The following is a 21829-nucleotide window of genomic DNA, read 5'->3' on the forward strand; positions in this document are numbered from 1 at the left end:
AACCTATGATCAAAAGTAACATTCATCAAATTGAAAAAGAATAAATAAAGAAATTCTATTTAACATCCACAATGTAAAATTGACATTGAATAGAATAGAAAAAATAAAGTTACATAATCGTAATATAGCTTAGCAGATGGCTGAAGAGATGAGAGCTTTGCAATCGAACGAAGTCTCTGCCTTATTGTGAGTAATCACTATTGCTTAATACTTTTAACTGCCTATGCTAGCTAGAATACCTACTACTACTGCGCTTATATATGGTGGTGCTCTTTCCCTGCTCCCACGCTTTGGCTTTTCTTAGAGCCTTTTTCCAGAAAGACAACTGAGGCATTGGAAATACTCATGCTCGACCTTATTAAACTTATCAACCTTGATTCACTGGGTTCACAAATCACAACCATTTTCTTCAAATTCTGAGCATGTTCGAGCACATACCTTGCAAACTCGATTAGATTAGAGTCGTTAGACCCTTCAGGAACCTCCAAGGTTACATCCTTGAGCTGAGATATAAAATCTAGGTTTTGGAGTTGCCAATACCTCCTATCAAATCTATGTTTTGGTATGCCAAATAAATAGGATACGTAAATCTCCAAGGTATTCAAGTTAGGGAGTCTTCTGAAAAGAGAGGCCACTGTTGGGACTAGGTTGTTGTCAAATTCGTAACAAATCCAAGTACTAATCCGCAAGCACCGAACATTATGTAATGGTGGTCCAGTGCAACCTTCCTTGGAGAGAGTTGTTATAGCCCATAGGTCGCGTAAAGTAAGAACTTTAACACTCTGAAGAACTCTAGAGAGGACCAACTGATCATGAGATGTGCTGCTGTCCGTGTCAACTCTGTGCTTAATGGTGACGAGTTCAAGCTCGGCCTTTTCCAAATAATTAAGTTCTCCAGGGCTCCGAAGATTTATCGTCGTGTCTCCTCTCCAATACAGACTCAGATACCTAAGATTTGGAGCAAAAATTTCCATCGGCGTGCTCTTATTACGTTCTTGAGTCCTGCAAGCTATACATACATGCTCAAGTTTCTCAGCAGAGATACGAAGATGGCGGAGGGGGTGCCACCCCAAAGTGGAGCGCAGCTGAAATGATTCCAAAGACGAGCTTTCAATGGTGATATTTTGTAACCTAGCCACATCTTCAAGCAACAATTCCTTAATAAATCTGCAAGCCGACGAAACCCATTTGCAAAAGCCCTCACCATCTTCCATCATCACATTTTTCAACCTCAAACGTACCAGATTAGAGATAATGCAGGTAGAAAAGCTGCGAGCTTTAATAATTGTACCAAACATTTCAAAATCTATAGACTTCAGAGACCTAGAACTTAAAACGCAACAAGGAAACTCTAACGGTTCAGGACCTCCCAGTAGCCAACCTGCGTTGGCTTCGAAGGAGACGGTGGCAGGATCACGTCTCCCGGCGAAAACAGAAAGATTTTCAACACGACACCCGACAGCCTTACGAATAGAAGCGCAAACTTGACGTGCCTCATGTTCCCTCCAATTTGGGATGGTAATTTGCCACTTAAACTGACGGTACGGAAATTCCCAATTAATATTAAGAGTTTGTAATTGTACCTTGTCATTGCAATCGCGTTGGGAGAAGAAGCTGTCCAAGGAAGCCAGCAGCTCCAACCGCTTGTCGAAGGTGGCTGTGGAATCTGAGGGAAATTCAGAGAAGTTCAAGGTGGGAATTGAGGAACAAACTTGCCCGCATCTTTTCGACAAGCTTCCGACTCGGATGACATCTGAGAAGGGAAGAGGGGACAGAATACAATGAATAACTTCATCGGGAAGCGCACTGAATCTGTCGTCTCTGTATATTGCATTAGCATCCCTGTTCTCAATCTCATCGGAAGCAGAAGCAGGAGGAGCTATTTGTAATTGCCTCATCGTCGATTGAAAATCGATTTGAAGGTTTTGCTAAACCCTAGCTACATATGTGTGTGTATATAGTATTTTCAATTCGTACGCATGCATATTATGGAAGGGACAGTCCTTGATCCTTATGGAAGTTACGGAATAAATGTTAAAAAAAAAATAAAAAAATAAAAGAGAGAGAGAGAGAAGAGAATGATTAATTAATTGCAACTTTTAATTATAAGTAATGTTAAGTAGATTAATTTTTAAATTAAATTTTGCACATTATATGATGTGTCAACAATAAAAAATAAGTATGTTAAAAATTTGATCTTTCTAACAGTATCATTTAATTATATCTTGCTACTTTTAAAAAAAAAATATTAACATAAAGGAGAGTAGGGAAAGTTCGAAACTATTTCAATTATTTAGGTGAGGGAAAGTATATTTCAATTATTTAGGCTAGCGAGAGTTTTGTACCTAATACATATTGGTGGAAACCTGCCACTCTATCCACTAAAATATTAGATCACATGCAAGTTAAATTCAATTTTATCCCTATGGTAAGGGACTTTACGGTTAGAGGGACTCAATTCGAGATGATCTTCGTAAGGGAGTCTCGGGCAATGAAATTTACCTAACAAAGGAGAAATTTTTAGTTGTGATAAGAACACGGATAATATACCACATGTTTTTATGTAAGTGATGAAAAATTTTAATTTTTAAGTTATTAACCTTTTAACACATATAACTCACCATTTATATAATGACACGTGATATACCATCTCGTGTGACGGTCACACTGAAAAATCTCACCTAACAAAGAGTTTAAATTTGTTCTTTCAATTTAACCCTTTCGACTTCCGAGGTGATATTGTATAAAACTTACAGTTATGGTGGTGCTTTTTCCAATTAAGAAGAAATTTCATTGTGTCAGAAATCAAAACCACTAAAAACTCCGTCGGGCCTCCGACTGCGCCGCCTCACACGGTGTCAGTTCAGTTCCCCACAACCTTCCCTCCTCTGCAAAATACCCACAAAAATTAGTATACCAATCGCAAATGGCCGCCGTTTAAGAAATAGCAGAGAAAGAGAAAGCACCTCCCGAAGGAAAACCAGAAGCAGAGGAGGAAGAAGAAGACGAAGAGGAAGAGGAGCTTTGGACGTCGGAGATGCAGTGGACTACTTGGACTCCAAGGACGACGACAGAGGAGTAGAAGGCGGCTTCACCATCAATTCACGGCGGCCCAATGACCACGGCGGCCTTCACTCCCGCCCTGCTTCCTCTACCCTTCAGCCTCTCGCCAATCGCAACCAGAAGTTCACTAACCACATCCGAGCTTCGCTTTTGGAGGTACAAATTTTGCAAATTTAGAACTGGAGTTCAATTGGGTTTGTGTTCTTGCTGTTGTAATTGTACGTAGGACTTCGAATTTCAAGTGGGTTTCGATTCTTAATTGTTGGGTTGTAATACTGTCTATTGTTTGGTGCTGATTTTCTTGCAAAGTTGACGTCTTTGTTTCGCGTTTTGCGGTGTAGGAGTGGGAAGGGAGGTTGAATGTTGGAATGTCCAACTCTGTGACAACTGCCATTCGGGGAAGTGTTAGGGACTTGGCGATTGGCAGAACGAAAACTACTGAGAAAGCGGACCGTGCCACTGTTGAGCAGGTGAAAGACAACATTTTTTATTAGTTTTAGTGATTGTGTGTTTTCACCAGGCCATCGATCCCAGAACTCGGATGGTTTTGTTCAAAATGTTGAACAGTGGTGTGTTTCATGATATCAATGGCTGTATATCTACCGGGAAAGAAGTACGTATTGAGTTGCTCGTGTTTTAACCACTGAATGTAATTTATTGACTTGGTATTGATCTTGCTGCAAGTACGTAATTAAGTTTAGCCCGATACTTGATTTAATCATGGAATTGTTCTTTTTTCTTGAACAAGCAAATGTGTATATGTTTGGACCTAAATTTACATCATCGGCCTGTGTAATCAGGGTCGTTGAGGGAGTTTAATTCTCAACCGTCGGATGGAAAAGTATAGATAATTTTTGTTATTGTTAAAGGATAATATTATGGTTTTTATCATAATAATTATCTTTTAATATGAATTATCTTGGCATATTCTTAAACAAGATGGATATGATGCATATTATATCCCCAAGCAAGCGATACAATTCAAATTGATTTGAGATATTTGGCGTGTGGTGATGGTAACAGATTGACAAGTAGTCAGAAATGAATTTAAAATTGTTTGAAATTCATTAAATGGGATCAGGATGCATGGATGGGTCATGGAATTATGACAAGAAAAGAAAGCCTAGCTAGGCTAGGCTTTTAATTACTATGGGATCAGTCAAGATGGGCTTTTATCACCTTTGAAGAATCAGCCATCTAAAGATAGGCTTTAGCACCTGTGTCACAGATAAGATTTTATTTGGCGAGTTAGAGTTGCAGTCGGACTCTACACAATTATCTAGCCGTGCCAAACAAGTACATCAGTCCTATAAATACAGATGCAATGGCAACGGAAAAGGCTTTCCAATTCAACACTCAAACTGCCCTGTGCAAATTCTCGCTCTACGCGAAACCTCTCAACAACCTTGAGATTTTTTTTCGCCGACACATCTTCAGTTTGGATAAACAGCACTGTGAAGGCAACTGGTGATACTTTCAGTTTGGATAAACAACACTATCACCGTAGAACCAGCCGACCGCAGAACACCTTCAGTTTGGATAAACAGCACTACGTTAAGGCCGACTGGTTATCTATCCAAGTCTCGGTCGAGAAAGATTTTCAGGTCTTTATTTGGCAGAGGTCATATCATTAGCCTTTTCGGCGATGTGAGGTGTTACAGTATATTAGGGCTCGACACATTGAACGCCGAGTTGTTTCATGATTAGATACTCACATATAGGCTTTAGAGTTCGACATTCTGACGGCCGAACCACGTTTACCATCAAGACATATATCTGTTTTGAGTATTTGTGCTCCTATATTCTGGTGTCGATTCGGCGTGCTTATACTCTTACAAATATAATCACTGTGACCGAATCCGACGCCGACGATTTGTGAACTTCGCAGAATTAGTAGCCTTATCTTCAGGCTCTAGAACTCGAAGGCCGAGACGTGTTCCTTCCTCGGTCGCAGTCGTAAGATCAAAGTCAGCAGTGCACAACATTAACAAATTTTACCCACCGGCCGAGCTCAGCCGTCGAGTTGGCACACCCCGCACATAACTGAAGGACGTAGTTAGCTTATTAATTACTCGGCCTGCGCGCTACGTAGGCTTGGTAGTTTTTAGGGTTAACAATATCACACAACAAAATCTAATGGCCAAGAAATGGCGATTAAAGTGTTCAAAACATCTATTCTGGTTTTTAATTAAGTTTTCTGTGACACTTTGAGCTTGTCCCATTGGCTAATTGACAGTTTAGCAATGTTACATTGTTATTATGTCAAACACTATAACAAACACTCCAAAAATGAAACTTTTCTTTAGGGCATAGAAATATATAGTGCACATTGCTTACCACATCTTCTAAAATCTTTCTATGCTTAGTCATGTAGTTGTATGATGGTTCTTTTGTATTTATTTTTAAATCCTTTTTTTTTTTTTTTTATCTGTAGTTATTATCTTGTTATCTTTGATAAGATTGACAAATTGGCCATGCAATCATAGATCAAGCAGAAAGGAAAAAAAAGCTTTTCAGTTTTAAGGACGACCAGTTAGCATTAGGGATGGGCAATGGTTATGTGGGCGGGTAACCGCGGTTAATTTATCCATAACCGTTTATGCTCATACCCGCATAACCGTTTACCCGTTGGGTAATTGACTAAACGGTTATATCCATACCCATAACCATTTATAAACGGTTAACCATACCCATAACCACATACCCATTTAACCGTAACCGTTTAATACCCGTTTACCCATTTACCCTTTTTAACCCATTTATCCTTTTTTTTTTTTTACCATAACCCATTTTTCACCCGTCTACATGTTTTTTAACAACTTAAAAATTTTTTTAAAAAAAATTGTCATAATATTAATCCCTCCAAGGATTTTCTAGCTTCTGCTTGTTGTTTGCCTTGTGTTGGCTTTCTGTTTGGTTGGCTTCTTAGCCCAGGTTTTGTTGTTCCAGTTTTCAAAAAAAAAAAAAAAAAAAAATAGAAAGATGCAGTATTCAAATTGAAGAGAGATGATTGTTGGGTTAATAACCCAACTTTCCATCCCCTGTCAAACAGCCCCGTATGTGTTTGTGTGTGTGTGTATATATATATATATATATATATATATATTCTCATCCCCTGTCAAACAGCCCCGTATGTGTGTGTCTATATATATATATATATATATATATATATTTTTTTTTTTTATTTATTTATTTTAAATATTCAACATTACATATATAAAATAAATGGGTAAATGGTTACCCGTTTATAACCACGGTTAATACCCATAATCACTCATTTAAATTTCACGAGTAAACGGTTATACCCATAACCGTTTAATTATCTAAACGGTTACCCATAACCGTAACCGTGAAATTTAAATGGGCGGGTAACCACGGTTATCCATAACCGTGGGTATTTTGCCCATCCCTAGTTAGCATGCTGGATTCCATACGTGCGTTTATAGCAATAGATTTATAATATATCTTACTTGTTTGCCGGCCAAAAAATTTCAGGGACAGGGATAGATACGTACAAGGGGACTACCAATTCAGACATGGATACTGCAAGCGCAATCCTAGGAAAATGGTGCAGACATGGGCTGAGAAAGAGATGAGGAATTTGAAGAGGTAAAGGACAATGGAATTAGGTGCCCATCTACAGTTATTTTAAGACTTCATGTTCTGGTCATGGAATTCATAGGTATTTCTAATTTTGATATGACATAGTCTGACGGAATTGGCGTATCAAAATTTGATTTGCTAGTTAGAGTAACCTTGATTGATGTAGACCTAGTTTGGGAGTGAGGTGCTTAAAAAAAAAGCACCCATGAAAAAAAGCTATGAGGGTTTTAGGTGTTTGGTAAACTGAAAAAAAATGGCTTATTTTGGAAGCTGCTGTGAGAATAAGCTGAAATCAAAGGAAAAAGTTGAAGCTGCTATTTGCAGCTTTGGAAAACTGGCTTTTTTTCAAAGCACACGGAGCTACAGTGCTTCTTTAATGAAAAGACCTACTATTAGACTGCTTTTTTTTCCAAAAGCACTTTTACAAAAAAGTTTACCAAACACTCTGCTAATTTATTTCACAGCCGCTTATTCTCACAGCACAACCGCTTATTCTCACAGCAGCTTTTTTTCAAAGCACAGCAATACCAAACCAGCCCGTAGTCTATTACAGAGGGAAGTCAGGTTGGGCAGCGCCTCGTCTGAAGGATGCTGCGTTATCATTAGACAAGCTTCGAGAAGGCTATATGGAGGTGTGCCAAAATATTTGTGATATAATAATTTAAATACAAGAACCTTTTGGCTAAGATAGTTCTATTGGACATGTGCACAGGCCTTGAAAGCTCTTAGATTTTTTATTTTTTATTTTGTTGCTAAGCTCACTAAAAGGCGATCTTCTAGATTTGTCTTTGGATTGTATACGAATGATTTTATACTTTGGACGGATTAGGTTATAGTAACTGGACTGGTGTTCAATGGAAATAGGTTGGTGTTAATATATGTTGAATTCTTGCTTGCTGCTCTATATATTACTGGGAAACTTTTAATTGAATTAATTTTACACTAGCAAAAATGTTTTTTGTATTTGATATTTTCTTTGGGTACCGGAGTGATGACGTAGTAATTTTTTGCCAGATGATTATTGCTATGCGAACAATGTATCAGAAGAGCAAACTGGTGCATGGAGACCTTAGTGAATACAACACACTTTACTTTGAGGTGAGTTGCACTTAACTTAACCACTTTGAAGTTGGAGCTTATTTTACATGATAGTATGCGATGTCCTTGTGTCATCCCTTCCTTTTTGGCAGGGTCACTTGTACATTATCGACGTTTCTCAAGCAGTTGATTTGGACTACCCTCATGCCCTTGATTTCCTACGTGAAGATTGTGTCCATGTATCGGTACGTTCTTCATACTGAGGTCACTTTCTAAAGTTCTGCGTCCATTGCTTATGAAAAGTAGAAGTAATGCATTTGGTGTTTTGAGCTTACCAAGCATTTGTCGGCATACAGGATTTCTTCAAAAAACATGGTGTAGCTGTTATGACAATTCGAGAGCTCTTTCATTTTATAGTCGATCCAACAATTGCTGATGATGCGGTGGAGAGTTATCTCGATATGGTTTGATTTCTTCCATTTTGTTCTCAAATATTAAAGAATTCAGGTTCGTACAAACAAGAAATAAATAGATAAACAACTTAAATAAGATCTCTGTTTGACTGGCTGACTTCAGCTACAACAAAAGGTTATGGCAAGAGGAGATATATCTGCAGAGGAGGAAATTGCAGACTCTATATGACACGCCCCGACCCTGGTATTCCCCGAATACCAAGACCGACACGTGCTGGCCGACACCCGAGGGTGACGAAAGCCATTAATTGATACAAAAGCTAAGAATAAGAAATAAATAAGGGTTATGAATTTAAAATACCATGAGTTAACAGTTTAGGAACGTGCTCAGAGCATACAACTAAACCTAATCACTAAGAATAATTAAAATAAAATTTAATGAATAAGGAGTGAGTCCTACATTCGAGATGATCCGGAGATGCTGCTGCGGAAGTGTCTTCATGCCGGGATTATATGCCTTGATTCTAAGTCCTGAATGGGGGCGCAAAACAAAGGTGAATGGACCAAGTTCATATATATAATAATAACAAAACAGTTATCAAGATACTAACCCCCAAAGTTTATATAAATGAAAACTACTAGCATAATAAGTGATGGATTTAATAAAAATCCTAGCATGCCACAATATTTCAAAAGTCACATCGCGGAAACGCATCGCGGAAATCAAAACAGTAAACGCATCATAAATCGTCTCGTAAATGCGGTGTGCTGCTAGAAAGATCACTGAATAAATATAACTCCCGGCCCAATGCCTGCACCTCAGTCTCTGTGCCCGTAGCCAGAGATAACTCCATCCCGGCCCAATGCCTGTCTCCGTGTCCCTCAGCCTTTCGCTAGGGATTATTTCTCCCGGCCCACATGCCAACACCAGATCCTCGCCCCAGGCGGCATAGTGTCTACTAGGTACGCACAAATATTTACGTCTCTCATAAATACCACTTCATAGCGTAGGTTACCGATCATCGTCTACACTATAAAGAGGGGTTCAAAACATGTTCTAGCATCCTATCGTCATCTGTCAGATAGTCTACCAGTTCATGGTATTTATAGAAAATACGATATATTAAAATATAGCTCAATATAGGCTAACAATTAATTCCTCACCAAAACACGAGACGAAAATCAATATATTAAATCATCAGGCTCCACATAAATCAAATCATAAATCCGTAGGCATGCTAATCATTAATGCAATTAAATTATCAAATCATGTAATTTTAGAGGGGGTCCACTCACAGTACTTAGTTGCCAAAAGCTGCGCCACTAGCGAAGACGGAAACGTCACAATAATTGCCCCCTAAGCACATAAAGAGTCCAATAAATAAAACTATATAATAGCAATTGAATTTGGGAAAAAGGACATTGGAAACGGATCCAGAACGTCGAATTACCCTAAGAAGGGTCCCGGACGAAAACCCGAAAAGTCAACCCTAAAGTCAATGTTGACCGGGGGTCAACGGTCAAACTAGGTCAAACGGGTTTTAGGCTTGAACCCGGATTAGGGTTTAGAGTTTAAATAAAAATAGGGGATTTGGGATTGGATGGGTTTAGGGTTTTAAAGGATTTTAGGAACCTAGGATTTTTGGGTTTAGGGTCCTAAGGTTAAAGGGTTTAGTGATTAAGGCCCTTAAGTTAAAAGGGTTTGGGAAAGGGCTGAAAGCCCATTCAGATTGGCCCAAGGCCTTAATTCTAAAACAGGAAATAAATAAAAACCTCAAAAGGTTTTTGGGTTGGACTAATGGGCTGCGGGCCCTAAATCTAATGGCCCGAAGGCCTTTTGGGTCCTAAACCAATAACAAATAAATAAAAACAATTAAAAGGATTGGGCTAGGACTTTGGGCTTATGCAATACGGGCTTAAGGCCCGTGGGTTTGAGAAACGGCCTGAAGGGCCTGGTTTGCCGAAGAAGAAGGCCGGAAATTCGGCCGGAAAACCACCCCACTTTAAACGGCCATAACGTTGTCACTACTCAACGAAATCAAGCGAGACAAAAACAAAAGTTGTAGCCCTGGAAGAGACGAAGAGAATGATACCTCACACGACATCTAACTCGCCGTGGTTTGGCCGGAAATTGCCTCGAAAGCCTCGGAGGTCGCCGGAAACTGGGTAAGATTCCAATGAGTATAACTTCTTCAATACTCAATGAAATTGAGTGAAACAAAAAGGAAAGTTATAGTACTCGACAAGACGAAGAGATTGATACCTTGCACGCCGGCCAACTCGCCGTGGTTTGGCCGTAAATGGCCTCGAAAGCCGTCGGACTCGCCGGAGGTTATTTTCTTGGTTTCGCCGAGTTGCGCAGAGGCAAGAGGAAGAGGAAAGGGACGAGGTTTAGATGGTGAGTTCTCAGCAGATGGCGTGGCTGAGTGTTGATCGGGGAAAAGAGTTGCAGCGAGGGAGAGAGATGAGGTCCGAGAGAGAGACACGGGAGAGTGAGGTAGAAAAGAGAGCTGAAAGAGGAGAGAGACCGGGGAAAAACCAAAAAAAATCATAAGGTGGGCCCCACGGGTTTTTTAAAATATAAAAGGGGTTGGGGTGTTTCACTATATTTGTACAGGTGATGACAATGTAACTGTGTTTATTGAATGGCTTGGCCTTTGCGTATTTGCGTGACTGTGGGCACCCAAACTTTCGAGATATTGATATGTTTTTCTTCTCTTCTTTCCAGTCATACATTCCGAAGACATTAGATGACGTGAAGAATGCTGAGTGGGATGTAATACGGTTAACTAGCGGAGAGGACACTGGAGACATGTACTATAAAACGATTACAGGACTGAAGGAGGCTCTTCCTCAAGGTCAACCAGCTCCATCGGAGAAAGAGCAGCAACAAGATGCTATTGCTGTAGCAGTGCAGTCTGAAAATCCTGAGACTGAATCCGACTCTGATATGGATGACGAGAACTCAAGTGAATCGGAAGGGCAGAGTTCCTCTTCCGAAACCAAGGCACAGGATCCTCTCGAAAAGAAAGCTGCGAGAAAAGACAACAAAAAGAAGGTGAAAGAAGAGAGGAGGGAAGCTCGGAAAACTAAAGTGCCGAAGGCTCTGAAGAAACGAAAGAAAAAGATGGCCAAAGCACAAAAGACCAGGTAGTTCTGCTTGGGATAACTATATAGAGCAATTGGATGCAGTTATTGAGAAAGCATTCCAGAAATTTTGTTACAAAATTTAAATTAAGAAAATTGCTTGACTTCCAACATCTACTCTCTTTATTTTTGCTAAGAATTAAGAACTACAACATATACTTTTGATATATGAGAAATATAATCTTTATTTTTTATTTCGCATATCATCATGTTATACTATATAAAGTCTCACGTTCCTAATTAGAATTTGTGAGGCATGCTGACGTCATGGCCCGTGACATGCGTCTCATCATATAGCATTGTATTATCGGCACCGGACGTGATGGTGACTGTACGAGTTGTTCTCCTCTTACACACGATCATTTCAGCAATTAGCAGATCCTTTGGTCATCGTGATGGAAGTTTTAAATTGGTACAATTTAAACAGGGTGTGAAAAGCTAAAACAAAAATTATGTGGCCTATTTTTAAAACTCAGCTCAACCCTTGGGGTTAAAATATGAATAATAAAAAAATAGACGTGATGTGGCCTATTTTTAAAACTCAGCTCAACCCTTGGGGTTAAAATATGAATAATAAAAAAATAGACGTCACCCTTAAAACGACGTCGTTCCCGCCCCCGGTTTTTAATTACGGTTCACAGACTGTTGGCTTCCTCTCTCTTCGCGGGAACCAAAATGTCGAGCTCCGGTGACCAAACCCTAGCAGCGACACCACCAGCACCACCGCCAGCGGCAAACGAAGAAGAAGACGCGGCGGCGGAACAGAGAGTTTCCGACACCGACAACACTAGCGAGCAGTCCTCCCAGGAATGGGAGACCATGGCCCGAGCTTGGCTCTGCTCGTTTCCCGAGGCCAAAGCTGTCTCCATGGACGAGGTCGAAACCTGGATCGACTCCAACTTCGATTTCATACCCCAAGGCATCAAATCCATGCCCCGGGCCGACCTCTGCCACCGCCTCATTGCCATTCAGAATTGCATGCGACTCCCCAGTCAGGTCCCAAATTCACCAATTCAGTTTCATATTTTGATAACCCTTCGAATACAAATTGGGTTTTTGTTAAAGGTGTAATCTTTGTGTGATTAAGCTATTGGGATTAGAACGATGAGATTTTTAGGCAAATTAGTGAAAGTTTTGGGTGCCTTCTGGCAGATTACTAGGCAAATGTGGTTATGGGGTAGAGTTAAAATGATCGGCTTTTCGCTTATAAACCCTTGAAAAGATTACAGTTTGCGAAAGCCACCTCGAACCCCATACATTAGAAAAATACTCTTGTTGCTTTGCAATGAAGAAAGGTAAGAACGGAATTTCGCAACTAAGAATCAATTAGAGCATGGCGAGTAGATAGTTGAGGAGTTCTTTTCTCCAATTAAGCTCTTGTGTTTCTGTAAAACTTATAATTGTCATAGGTGTTTTTTCTAATTTACTAATCGATTTTGGGAAATACACCATTGATGTTTGAATTGATAATATTATTTAACTCGGCTTTGGTTTTTAGTTTTAGGCTAATGCTCTTTTCATACTATGCAGAAGTTTTGACATGGGTTCTGTAATGTTAAATGGCAGGAAGGAAAGGAAGAAGACCAAGGTGATGTTGATATTCCACATGCTCGATTTAAACGCACTGATCAGTGGAGACCGGTTTATATTTGGTTAGAATCGTTGGATAAAGATGACGTGGTTAAGTCCAAAGATATAGCAGACTGGCTAACTGAGAACCAGGATATCCAAGCAGAGTTGTGCTCTAGGCATTCTAAGTATCATTTGATGCACTATATCAAGAAGTGCCATATGAAGATATTGAAGAGGCGGGAAAAGAAGAAGGTATTGGATACTTCTTGTTTTAGCCCAATTACCCTAGAAAATTCCAAGCGTCCGTCTGAAGATGCAGATGCTTCTTCCATATATACCACAGCAGTAAGAATTGTTTGTCTCAGTAGTTTTTATTTCTTGCAATGGAGGATGCATCCACTAAATGATCATAATCTATTCAAAAGTTTCACTCGACTGCTATGTATTTCTGTATGCTGTTTAGATGGGTTACATGGTTATATTGCTCGTGTTGAGCAGGGTATCGTGCAGCCCGACACACCAGCCGCTCTAAAGGTTCACAAAGACGTGCAGATGAAACAAGAAGCTCCAGTGCCATGTACGGACCATTTTCTTTATAATCTAGGGAATATTTGAAAACCATTCTAAATGGAATGATCGATATGCTTGTCTTTTCGACAGCACATTCTCTAGTTTGGTTGCGTTACGGAGAATGGAGCCATTGCCTAAAATTGAACAAAATAAACTCGGTTTAAAGGCCATTAATAGCTATATAGATTATATTAAATGATACACAAGCTGTTGCATTTTTTTCTTCTTAATTTTGTTATTTGACTCAAATTCTGTTGGTTTGACCTGCTTCCCAGCTCCACTATCTGTATGCAATGCGTTGATCAATGTACCTAAAGATAGTGATGCATATGCGATGAAACGAAAGGAAGCAATTCAAAAATACGAGATGTAAGTCCACGATTGATGTTTTCTGCTGCATTTTATGCTCCAGAACATGTTTCTGTTTGTTTACTAATTATTTTCATGTGGTTTCAGATTAGTGGAGCTGGAGAAGCTGCTTGCCCCCATCTTTTTAACGCGCGTAGATACGAACAAATGAAGGGAATATGCAACACCAAGCTCGTGCCGGAGTCCTGCCTGCACTTTTGTAGTTCTGTAATGTTGCTAGAGCTTTGCTGACTCATTACTAGTTTTTTTCGCTTTTGACCGATCTGAATGATAGTTCTTCTTAGGAAAACAAGGTTCTAAAAGACGCTAGACGTTAGTCGGGCGGCGAGTTGGAGCCTAACGCCTAGGCAGCTAGGGAGGGCCTAGGCGGGTGCCAAGACGGATTTAAATAAATCTATTATATTTCGTGTAAATAAGTGTATGTGTATACTTAAAATATATGTAATTACATCATAAACTACAAAATAGAATAACATATATGTTATGAAGTATTGGAACATAACGAAAACATAGGGAACTAACATATAATGTGTGTTCATTTAAGTATTCAGCAAGTCTCTTACATTTTATTGAAAAAAAATAAAATGCAAAATGAAGTTATTTATTTTCTGTTTAAGTGAGTCGCAACCTAGGCAGGTCTAGACGGGGTTAGGCGGGTGCCTAGGCAGTTAGGCGGGCACCTATGCAGGTATAGGCGCCATTTCTTAATTTTTGAACGCTTAAGCATTAATCAGGACGGTGATCAACCGCCTAGCGCTTAGGTGGCAGTAGGCGGGAATTTTTAGAACAATGGAAACCCGGATACTACTTCTCCGAGATTATATATTTCCGTTGTAATTGTACTGACATTACCTCTCCTAAATTAATGAATCGTTAACCTTGACTTGCATTGGATTTTAGTTTCGTCAACTGAAGAAGCTTGTGGTGCAAGAGCATGATACGGAGAATATGCTCTCATAAATCTACAATTTTTATGTTTTTCAAATTCTACTTGTTCAAATGTGTAGACTAAGTTATTGCTTAGAAACTGCCCTGTGCTTGGTATGTGTTCACACTGGCTGCATGCTTACCGACTTGGAATCGGAAGTCATGAACAGGAATGATACCTGGTTGTTCAAGTACGAGATATGTGAAGAATCGGATTCATTCGTTACATACCCGTTCTTGTTGTATAGATTTGGATATACGAAGGGTAATGCTAGCAAGATTAAATTTATCGATAAAATTTAGTCTCTAGTATTATTCTATACGAAAACACCGTGTGTCCGGTCATTTGGCTATCCTTGCACTGCAAGATTCTTAAAATAGTTTATTACCTAAACAATAAGGAATAGGGGTGAGACTCTGTTTGTATGTTTTTTAATTTTATATTTTATCCGACGATATTAAACTAAAAGAATTGAGAATTTTAGGTAAGTCAAACAACGAGCCAACCGTAATAAATTGATATTAAACTCGTCATCCTCACAACTCGAACTTGAAACCTTCCACGTAAAAGCCGAGAGAAATACTACTAAAACGCAGACGTATGTTCACCAAAATAATTAATAAGAACCTTAGAAATGCAGCTTCTTGGAAGAAACACCTTAAATATAATACAATAGCTCACTCACGTGTGGTGCAGGCTTAACAATAAATCCAACACCAAAAGTCGGCAATTTTAGTCAACAATTACGATAATTCTGAAATAAAAGTCAGAAGAAGAAAGAGGTAGAGACAAATTTGGTTGGCCTGCTACTTTACAAGATGGCTGAAACATCAAGGCTTAAACACTTGGGGTCTCAGAAATTTGGACAGATGGAGGGCTACAGCTTCTTGTCCGTCAAAGTTGTGTTGGTGTTGGTTTTGCTGGTGCAGTTCACAGCAGCTGATCACAGTCACAAGAAGCACGCCGGCGACGGGGTGCAGCCGCTGTCCAAGATTCAAATCCACCGAGCTGTTTACGAGCTTCACGAAAATGCTTCCGTCAAAGCTTACCCTGTCCTTCTTGGCACCAAAGTATGTCATCCTGCATCTCCTCGCTATTGGCCCATATGTATATCGAGTATCCTGCTACATGAACAGCGGAGCGGAATCCCCTTATGAAGTTTCTCATATACATATATATACATACGTATATATATATATATATGTATGTATCTATATAATCTTGACGATGATTTTGGCTGAAAAATTCACTTTATGCGCAGGGGGAAGATTCTCAGTGGGTAACTATTGAAGTTGCAAGTCCGAAGCCTGCTGAAGATGATTGGTTGGCAGTCTTTTCTCCTGCAGATTTCAAGTAATGTCCACCTTGTTAACTCTTAATCTCCGTTGTTTTCAACATAATCCGTTTCTTGCAAGCGTAGGTGTAGTCACATTGACTGAAGCGGATGCTTTCCCGGTAGTTAGATTAGATTAATATAGAATGTCATACTTTCACACCAAAAAAAAAATTAGTAGATTCACGACCTCAATATTTTATGGCAGTTCATCGACTTGTCCACCTACCGACGATAGAGAAGTGGCTCCAAATATATGCTCAGCTCCGATAAAGGTTTGTGTTATTCCAAATTCATAATCTCTCTTGGAATTTGAGGAAATTATAGCTCTTATTGTTCTCTAACCGTTGACGTGCGTACTGAAATCTTGATGTTCTCGTTTCAGTACAGATTTGCCAATGATTCCAATGCTGGCTATACGAAAACAGGCAAAGCTTCTTTGAAGTTTCAGTTGATCAATCAACGGGCGGATTTTTCATTCGCATTATTCTCAGGCGGGCTTTCGACCGTGGGTTCATGTCCCTTCTCTTTCAGCTTTGCTTCATACAATATTAAATATCACTGTTTCAATATTTCAGCTAATTGATTGCTTTTGGAAAGACTAATCAAACTTCAAGTGTGTCACCATTTTCGTGTTTTTGTTCATGCTAACAGTGACACTTCAAGTGTTGTCTAACTATATATCCACAATATGCAGCCAAAACTGGTGGCAGTTTCTAATTCTGTAAGTTTTGTTAATCCGAATGTACCCCTTTACCCGCGTCTTGCTCAAGGGAAGGACTGGAATGAAGTAAGTTTATATAATTTTATCCACCACTTTCCTTTCTCATAAAAATCTGGACGGAAATTGAGTTATAATAATGTTCTTTTGTTCTTTTGCAGATGACAGTAACCTGGACAAGCGGCTACAACATCAACAAAGCTGTACCTTTTGTCGAGTGGGGTCTCAAGGGCGAAGCTCAAATTCGATCTCCAGCAGGAACACTGACTTTCCCTCGAGGAAGCTTGTGTGGTACGGATCATATGATCAATCCAATTCATACAGATAAGGCCAATCGAAACAAGAAATTAATGTAACAAAGTTCCTCTGATTTGCAGGTCCACCAGCGCGAACAGTTGGTTGGCGGGATCCTGGTTTCATCCATACAAGTTTTCTAAAAGATTTGTGGCCAAACTCATTGTACACTTACAAGCTCGGTCATAAATTATCTAATGGTTCCTATATCTGGAGCAAGTCCTACCACTTCAAGTCATCACCATACCCGGGGGAGGACTCATTACAGCGCTTAGTTATATTTGGCGACATGGGAAAGGTAACATCAAGAAAAATAAGAACTATCTGGCTTGGTGAATGTTCATATTATCAAGCTGGGTCACGAAAATTTACTTTTAGTTTCATAAATTTCAGGCTGAGCGTGATAGTTCAAATGAATACGCTGATTATCAGCCTGGCTCACTCAATACAACAGATACACTGATAAAGGACTTAGATAACATTGACATAGTATTTCACATCGGAGATATTGTCTATGCCAATGGATACATCTCACAGTGGGATCAGTTCACGTCACAGGTGGAGCCGATTGCATCAAATGTGCCATATATGATTGCAAGGTTTGTTGCTTGATTTAACCTTGTTTCTGTGCATGTATGTATAAGTTCACATTTCTCTCTGAAACTCACTTGACGTGTTCCGGCAGTGGCAATCACGAACGCGATGCACCAGGGACAGGATCCTTCTATGACGGCAATGATTCAGGCGGCGAATGTGGTGTCCTGGCGGAGACTATGTTTTATGTTCCTGCTGAGAACAGAGCGAAGTTCTGGTAAATAACGAGAATGCTTGTGTCACAAGCTACTTAACCAATTATTTTGCAAAAATAAAAGTATACCAATCATCCGATAAATTGGGTGGTTAAGCATATTGTAACTGTTCTTTTACAGGTATTCGACAGATTATGGGATGTTCCACTTTTGCATAGCTGACAGTGAGCACGATTGGAGGGAAGGCTCTGAGCAGTACAAATTCATTGAGAAATGCCTTGCGTCCGCGGACAGGCAGAAACAGCCTTGGCTGATATTTGCTGCTCATCGTGTTCTTGGTTATTCGTCCGCACAGTGGCAAGATGGCGCATTTGGCGAGCCTATGGGAAGGGAAAGCTTGCAAAAGCTTTGGCAAAAGTACAAGGTGGACATTGCATTTTACGGTCATGTCCATAACTACGAAAGAACATGCCCCATTTACCAGGTAACGCACACAAAAGATTGTATTAACTAGAAATTGCACACATGTTGTATTCTGATCCTTCATCAATGACGTTCGTGTGCTGCAGAATCAGTGTGTGAATACAGAAAAGTCTCATTACTCAGGAACTGTGAATGGAACTATACATGTTGTTGTTGGTGGAGGAGGCAGCCACTTATCGGCTTTTGGCCCGGTGCAAACGAGTTGGAGCCTTTTCAGAGATTCCGACTTTGGCTTCGTAAAACTTACGGCATTTAACCACTCGTCGCTTCTGTTTGAGTACAAGAAGAGCAATGATGGGAAGGTGTATGATTCCTTCACTATCTCAAGGGATTATAAAGATGTTTTGGCTTGTGTTCATGATGGCTGTGAACCAACTACTTTAGCTACCTGATGAACACTTGTTTTCTGATCAACAAATGATGTATTCTTGACAAGAAATTGCACATCGAACAATCGACAATGTATTCTTGAAGTATTATTGTATTTTGAAAGGGATTTCAAGTGCTTTCAGATAACTAAAACTGCATTTAAGCCCGCGTATTCGTGAGTTTTTGGTAGAAAACGTTAAAATGTGTTCAGTAGAAAAAGTTTTATAGTGTTTTTCAGTACATTTGGAGTAGAAGGTTCTCTAAGGAATTTCAGATCCAAAGGTCGTCACATTACAAAGTTAAATCGCTTAATTGGTATAACGACTGAAAGGTATCCATCCGAAATTTAGCTATCACATTACGTACAGAACTTTAAAATCATTTGCTATGTCAAGTATTTCTGCATTTCTTGTTGACTCTTTACTATGTTCGTAATGGACGTGAATTGATGAAGTAAACCCTCAGCTATGTCCACTGTCTAGTCCGAAGCAAGTTCACCTTCATAGTCCAGGAATGTCACAAATTCAGTTAATCAATGGTACTTTTAGAGACATGTCCAGGTCAATACGTTGGCCTGTGATACGAATCTGATGAGTTGGCCTGTGATATGAATCTGACAAGTTGGCCTGTGATATGAATCTGATAAGCGCTATTCAACTTTTCGAAAAATTAGGCTGATAAAAGAACAAAAAGATCACAATGAAGACGTTGCAGCGCAAACGTGTCCATATGTTTCTCAAAACCACTCATACCAAAGTGCTTGCTTTTGTATTTCCAGAGTGAGCAAGTCTCACTGTAACTGTGAAGAGAGGGTTCCAAGAGAGAAGAAAGAAATTTGCAAAATAGCAGAGATTTGTGACTCGAACGAGACATTAAGCTTGGGAGTAGCATTTCTTGCTAATGTCACAATGGACCAAACAGCCTACGTTAAAGGATGTTTGGAAGGAAGGTTGCGGTTAGACTTTCGAGTGATCAAAGTAAACATATATTGAGAAGCAGCACCTGATATGTCAAGACACTACGCATCAAGGATCAAATACTTGCAAATGAAAGTGCGCTGTATTTCTGATATGTCAAGAGCTCATTAGTTTCGTAGGGTTTTGATGAGTTTCTGATAACTTACATGACTTTTTTTTTAAATCTCCTGTTTTGCAGGCTTAGACCATCTCCTTGAGTTAAAACTTAAAAATTTTAACCCAAAAAATTCAAGTTTTAACTCAAAAATAGTTTATCTCTTTCAATCCTTCTAGGTTAAATTTTTAGGAAAACTAATGAAAAGGGCTTGAAAAATTTTAGTTTTAATAAAAAACCATGTTATAAGTTTTGTTTAATGATTAGTACAAGGCCCATATTAAATTTCACCCCTAACTTTTTTAGATTGAGTTCCAGATTTTCGTTGTTAATGGAGTTCATCGTTGTTTTGCAGACCTTCTTCTTTTTCTTTGAAACAAAAATATAGATCCTCATACTATATTTTGTATTATTTCGTTGAAATGTGATCGTCGTTATTATTCATAATGTATTTGATATACTGTTTTTCAATTTTTCTTCATCAGTGGAGTTTATCGTTTGTTTCTCCAGAAAATTAATTTGAGATCTGCATGTTATTCAATAATAAAGACGAGTCATTGTTTCTGGACTGTAAAAATAAACTATCTCTGGATTTTAAGTAACATTGTTTCTGGAATCTAAGTCACTGTTTCTGGAACCTAAGTTACTTTACTTCTTGAATCTAAGTCACTGTTTCTGGATCCAAATGAAATAGACACATTGTTTCTTAAATGTAAGCTAGAAAATAAATAGTGAAATTCACTGTATTTGGATTCAAAGCAAATTACCTTGTTTCTTAAATATAATCAACTGATGCATGAAAGAAAAGAAACAATCAAAGGTTAAAACATAGACTGTTTCTGGAATCTAAGTCATTTTTTTGAAATTTAAGTCACTATTTCTGGAATTTAAGTTACTGTTTCTGAATTTTGGTTCTTTTCTTTCCAGATACAGTGTTTATTTATGCCAAACAAAACAAACACTGTATCTGATTTTTTTTTTCTTCCAGAAACAGTATTATGTTTTGGGTTCTCCAGAAACAGTTTTATGTTTTGGTTCTTTTTTTTTCAGACACTTTTTCCCCATTTTCGACCATTAAACTTCTTTGAACTTGTGTTCGGCGGCTTTGTGCTAATGAATGTTTCCTTTTTCAACTTTGATTTGGTTGTTTTTAAAATGGAGGAATTCGATTTGGTTGTTTTTGCCACGCCGGCATGAGCCATGGTCACGTTAATTCTCAAGCCCATAAAATCAATCCACACTTGATAGTTAATTCCATTGTTGAGCTTCAACTCGTTGAAATCTTGATCAAGTCTGCCACTCCAATACCCAGTGGTGCTCGAAGCATTAGACGTAAGGGAGTTGATGTCCAAACCAACATGGTTGTCATTAGGATCCTGAAACTCTTGGTTTTCAAAGACTCAAACTCGACACCGAAGATGTTGTTGTTGGGGTTGCCGTTGTTGGAGAAGTTGAAAAAACCCAAGTGTTGTGCGGAGCTTGAACTGCTTAAGCCAGAGAAGGGTGAAAAGATGATGGTTTTTTATTAAACTTTGAGCCCTTTTGGTTAAATAACATTTTTGGATGATTTTTTATTAAATATTTGTTGGCTCAAGCCCTTTTCATTAAACCTCCCTAAATTTTTAGTCTGAGATTATCAAAGAATGAATTTAGGATAATTTTTTTCTTAAAGTAACTTAAAAATAAATTATGTAGACTATCATAATTTAATTTTATGAACATTTTAACCTAAAACTATTTAGATTTCGATAAATATTGAAAAATCACTAAACTTGCACCATAAAACTCGTGGAACACTATGAAAGAATACGGAATACATAAAAGATATTTTTTTAAATATTTTAGCCATTGGATTTAAATTTGGACCGTTAGAATTTTTTTTTTAATCGTTGGATTTAATCAAATTAGATTTTAGCCGTTGGATTCAATGAATTTATAAATATAAAACAAAAAAAAAATATATATATATATAGAGAGAGAGAGAGAGAGTGGGCCAACCCCACTAACTCAGGGAAAATCTCACGCTAAATTTAACCCATAAATGAATTTTGGGTTTAACTCATATATATATATATATATATATATATATATATATATATATATTTG

General features: G+C 38.7%; 3 protein-coding genes, 1 long non-coding RNA gene and 1 pseudogene across 5 annotated transcripts; 3 read left to right on the forward strand and 2 right to left on the reverse strand.

Moving 5' to 3' along the window:
- Window positions 1-254: 254 nt before the first annotated feature.
- Window positions 255-1898, reverse strand: LOC139196908 (putative F-box/FBD/LRR-repeat protein At4g03220). Its single transcript, XM_070823263.1, has one exon. The coding sequence runs from the start codon at window positions 1896-1898 to the stop codon at window positions 255-257; it is 1644 nt and encodes a 547-aa protein (XP_070679364.1).
- Window positions 1899-1979: 81 nt separating this feature from the next.
- On the forward strand, window positions 1980-11458 carry LOC103409659 (uncharacterized; annotated as a pseudogene).
- LOC139197207 (uncharacterized) lies at window positions 8445-10626 on the reverse strand. Its single transcript, XR_011582352.1, has 4 exons — window positions 10381-10626; window positions 10211-10279; window positions 9414-9474; window positions 8445-8648 (listed from the first exon to the last, which is right to left on the reverse strand). It is a non-coding gene; the product is annotated as an uncharacterized lncRNA (long non-coding RNA).
- Window positions 11459-11855: 397 nt separating the features above from the next.
- Window positions 11856-14263, forward strand: LOC103437536 (uncharacterized). Of its 2 annotated transcripts, none has more exons than XM_008376017.4 (5): window positions 11856-12260; window positions 12831-13181; window positions 13335-13413; window positions 13682-13775; window positions 13863-14263. In XM_008376017.4, the coding sequence occupies exons 1-5, from the start codon at window positions 11940-11942 to the stop codon at window positions 13924-13926; spliced, it is 909 nt and encodes a 302-aa protein (XP_008374239.3). In that variant the 5' UTR covers window positions 11856-11939; the 3' UTR covers window positions 13927-14263. The 2 variants fall into 2 exon arrangements, with proteins under 2 accessions (XP_008374239.3, XP_008374240.3); XM_008376018.4 differs by having other exon boundaries at window positions 12831-13088.
- A 1190-nt stretch (window positions 14264-15453) lies between these two features.
- LOC103437537 (probable inactive purple acid phosphatase 27) lies at window positions 15454-18779 on the forward strand. Its single transcript, XM_070824042.1, has 11 exons — window positions 15454-15773; window positions 15965-16056; window positions 16245-16311; window positions 16422-16544; window positions 16734-16826; window positions 16919-17048; window positions 17135-17349; window positions 17445-17650; window positions 17737-17862; window positions 17981-18284; window positions 18370-18779. The coding sequence occupies exons 1-11, from the start codon at window positions 15522-15524 to the stop codon at window positions 18673-18675; spliced, it is 1914 nt and encodes a 637-aa protein (XP_070680143.1). The 5' UTR covers window positions 15454-15521; the 3' UTR covers window positions 18676-18779.
- The last annotated feature ends 3050 nt before the right edge of the window (window positions 18780-21829 follow it).

This window comes from Malus domestica, chromosome 06 (genome assembly GCF_042453785.1).
Source record: "Malus domestica chromosome 06, GDT2T_hap1".
Classification (NCBI taxonomy): Eukaryota; Viridiplantae; Streptophyta; class Magnoliopsida; order Rosales; family Rosaceae; genus Malus; species Malus domestica.

What these genes read in the sequence shown, in the direction of transcription:
- LOC139196908 (XM_070823263.1), bottom strand. Translation starts at nt 1,898, where the DNA reads ATGAGGCAATTACAAATAGCTCCTCCTGCTTCTGCTTCCGATGAGATT.
- LOC103437536 (XM_008376017.4), top strand. Translation starts at nt 11,940, where the DNA reads ATGTCGAGCTCCGGTGACCAAACCCTAGCAGCGACACCACCAGCACCA. An exon ending in GCATGCGACTCCCCAGTCAG is followed by an intron (nt 12,261 to 12,830) that starts GTCCCAAATTCA and finishes GTTAAATGGCAG; the next exon opens with GAAGGAAAGGAAGAAGACCA. An exon ending in ACAAGAAGCTCCAGTGCCAT is followed by an intron (nt 13,414 to 13,681) that starts GTACGGACCATT and finishes CCTGCTTCCCAG; the next exon opens with CTCCACTATCTGTATGCAAT.
- LOC103437537 (XM_070824042.1), top strand. Translation starts at nt 15,522, where the DNA reads ATGGCTGAAACATCAAGGCTTAAACACTTGGGGTCTCAGAAATTTGGA. An exon ending in TATTTGGCGACATGGGAAAG is followed by an intron (nt 17,350 to 17,444) that starts GTAACATCAAGA and finishes CATAAATTTCAG; the next exon opens with GCTGAGCGTGATAGTTCAAA. An exon ending in GAACATGCCCCATTTACCAG is followed by an intron (nt 18,285 to 18,369) that starts GTAACGCACACA and finishes CGTGTGCTGCAG; the next exon opens with AATCAGTGTGTGAATACAGA.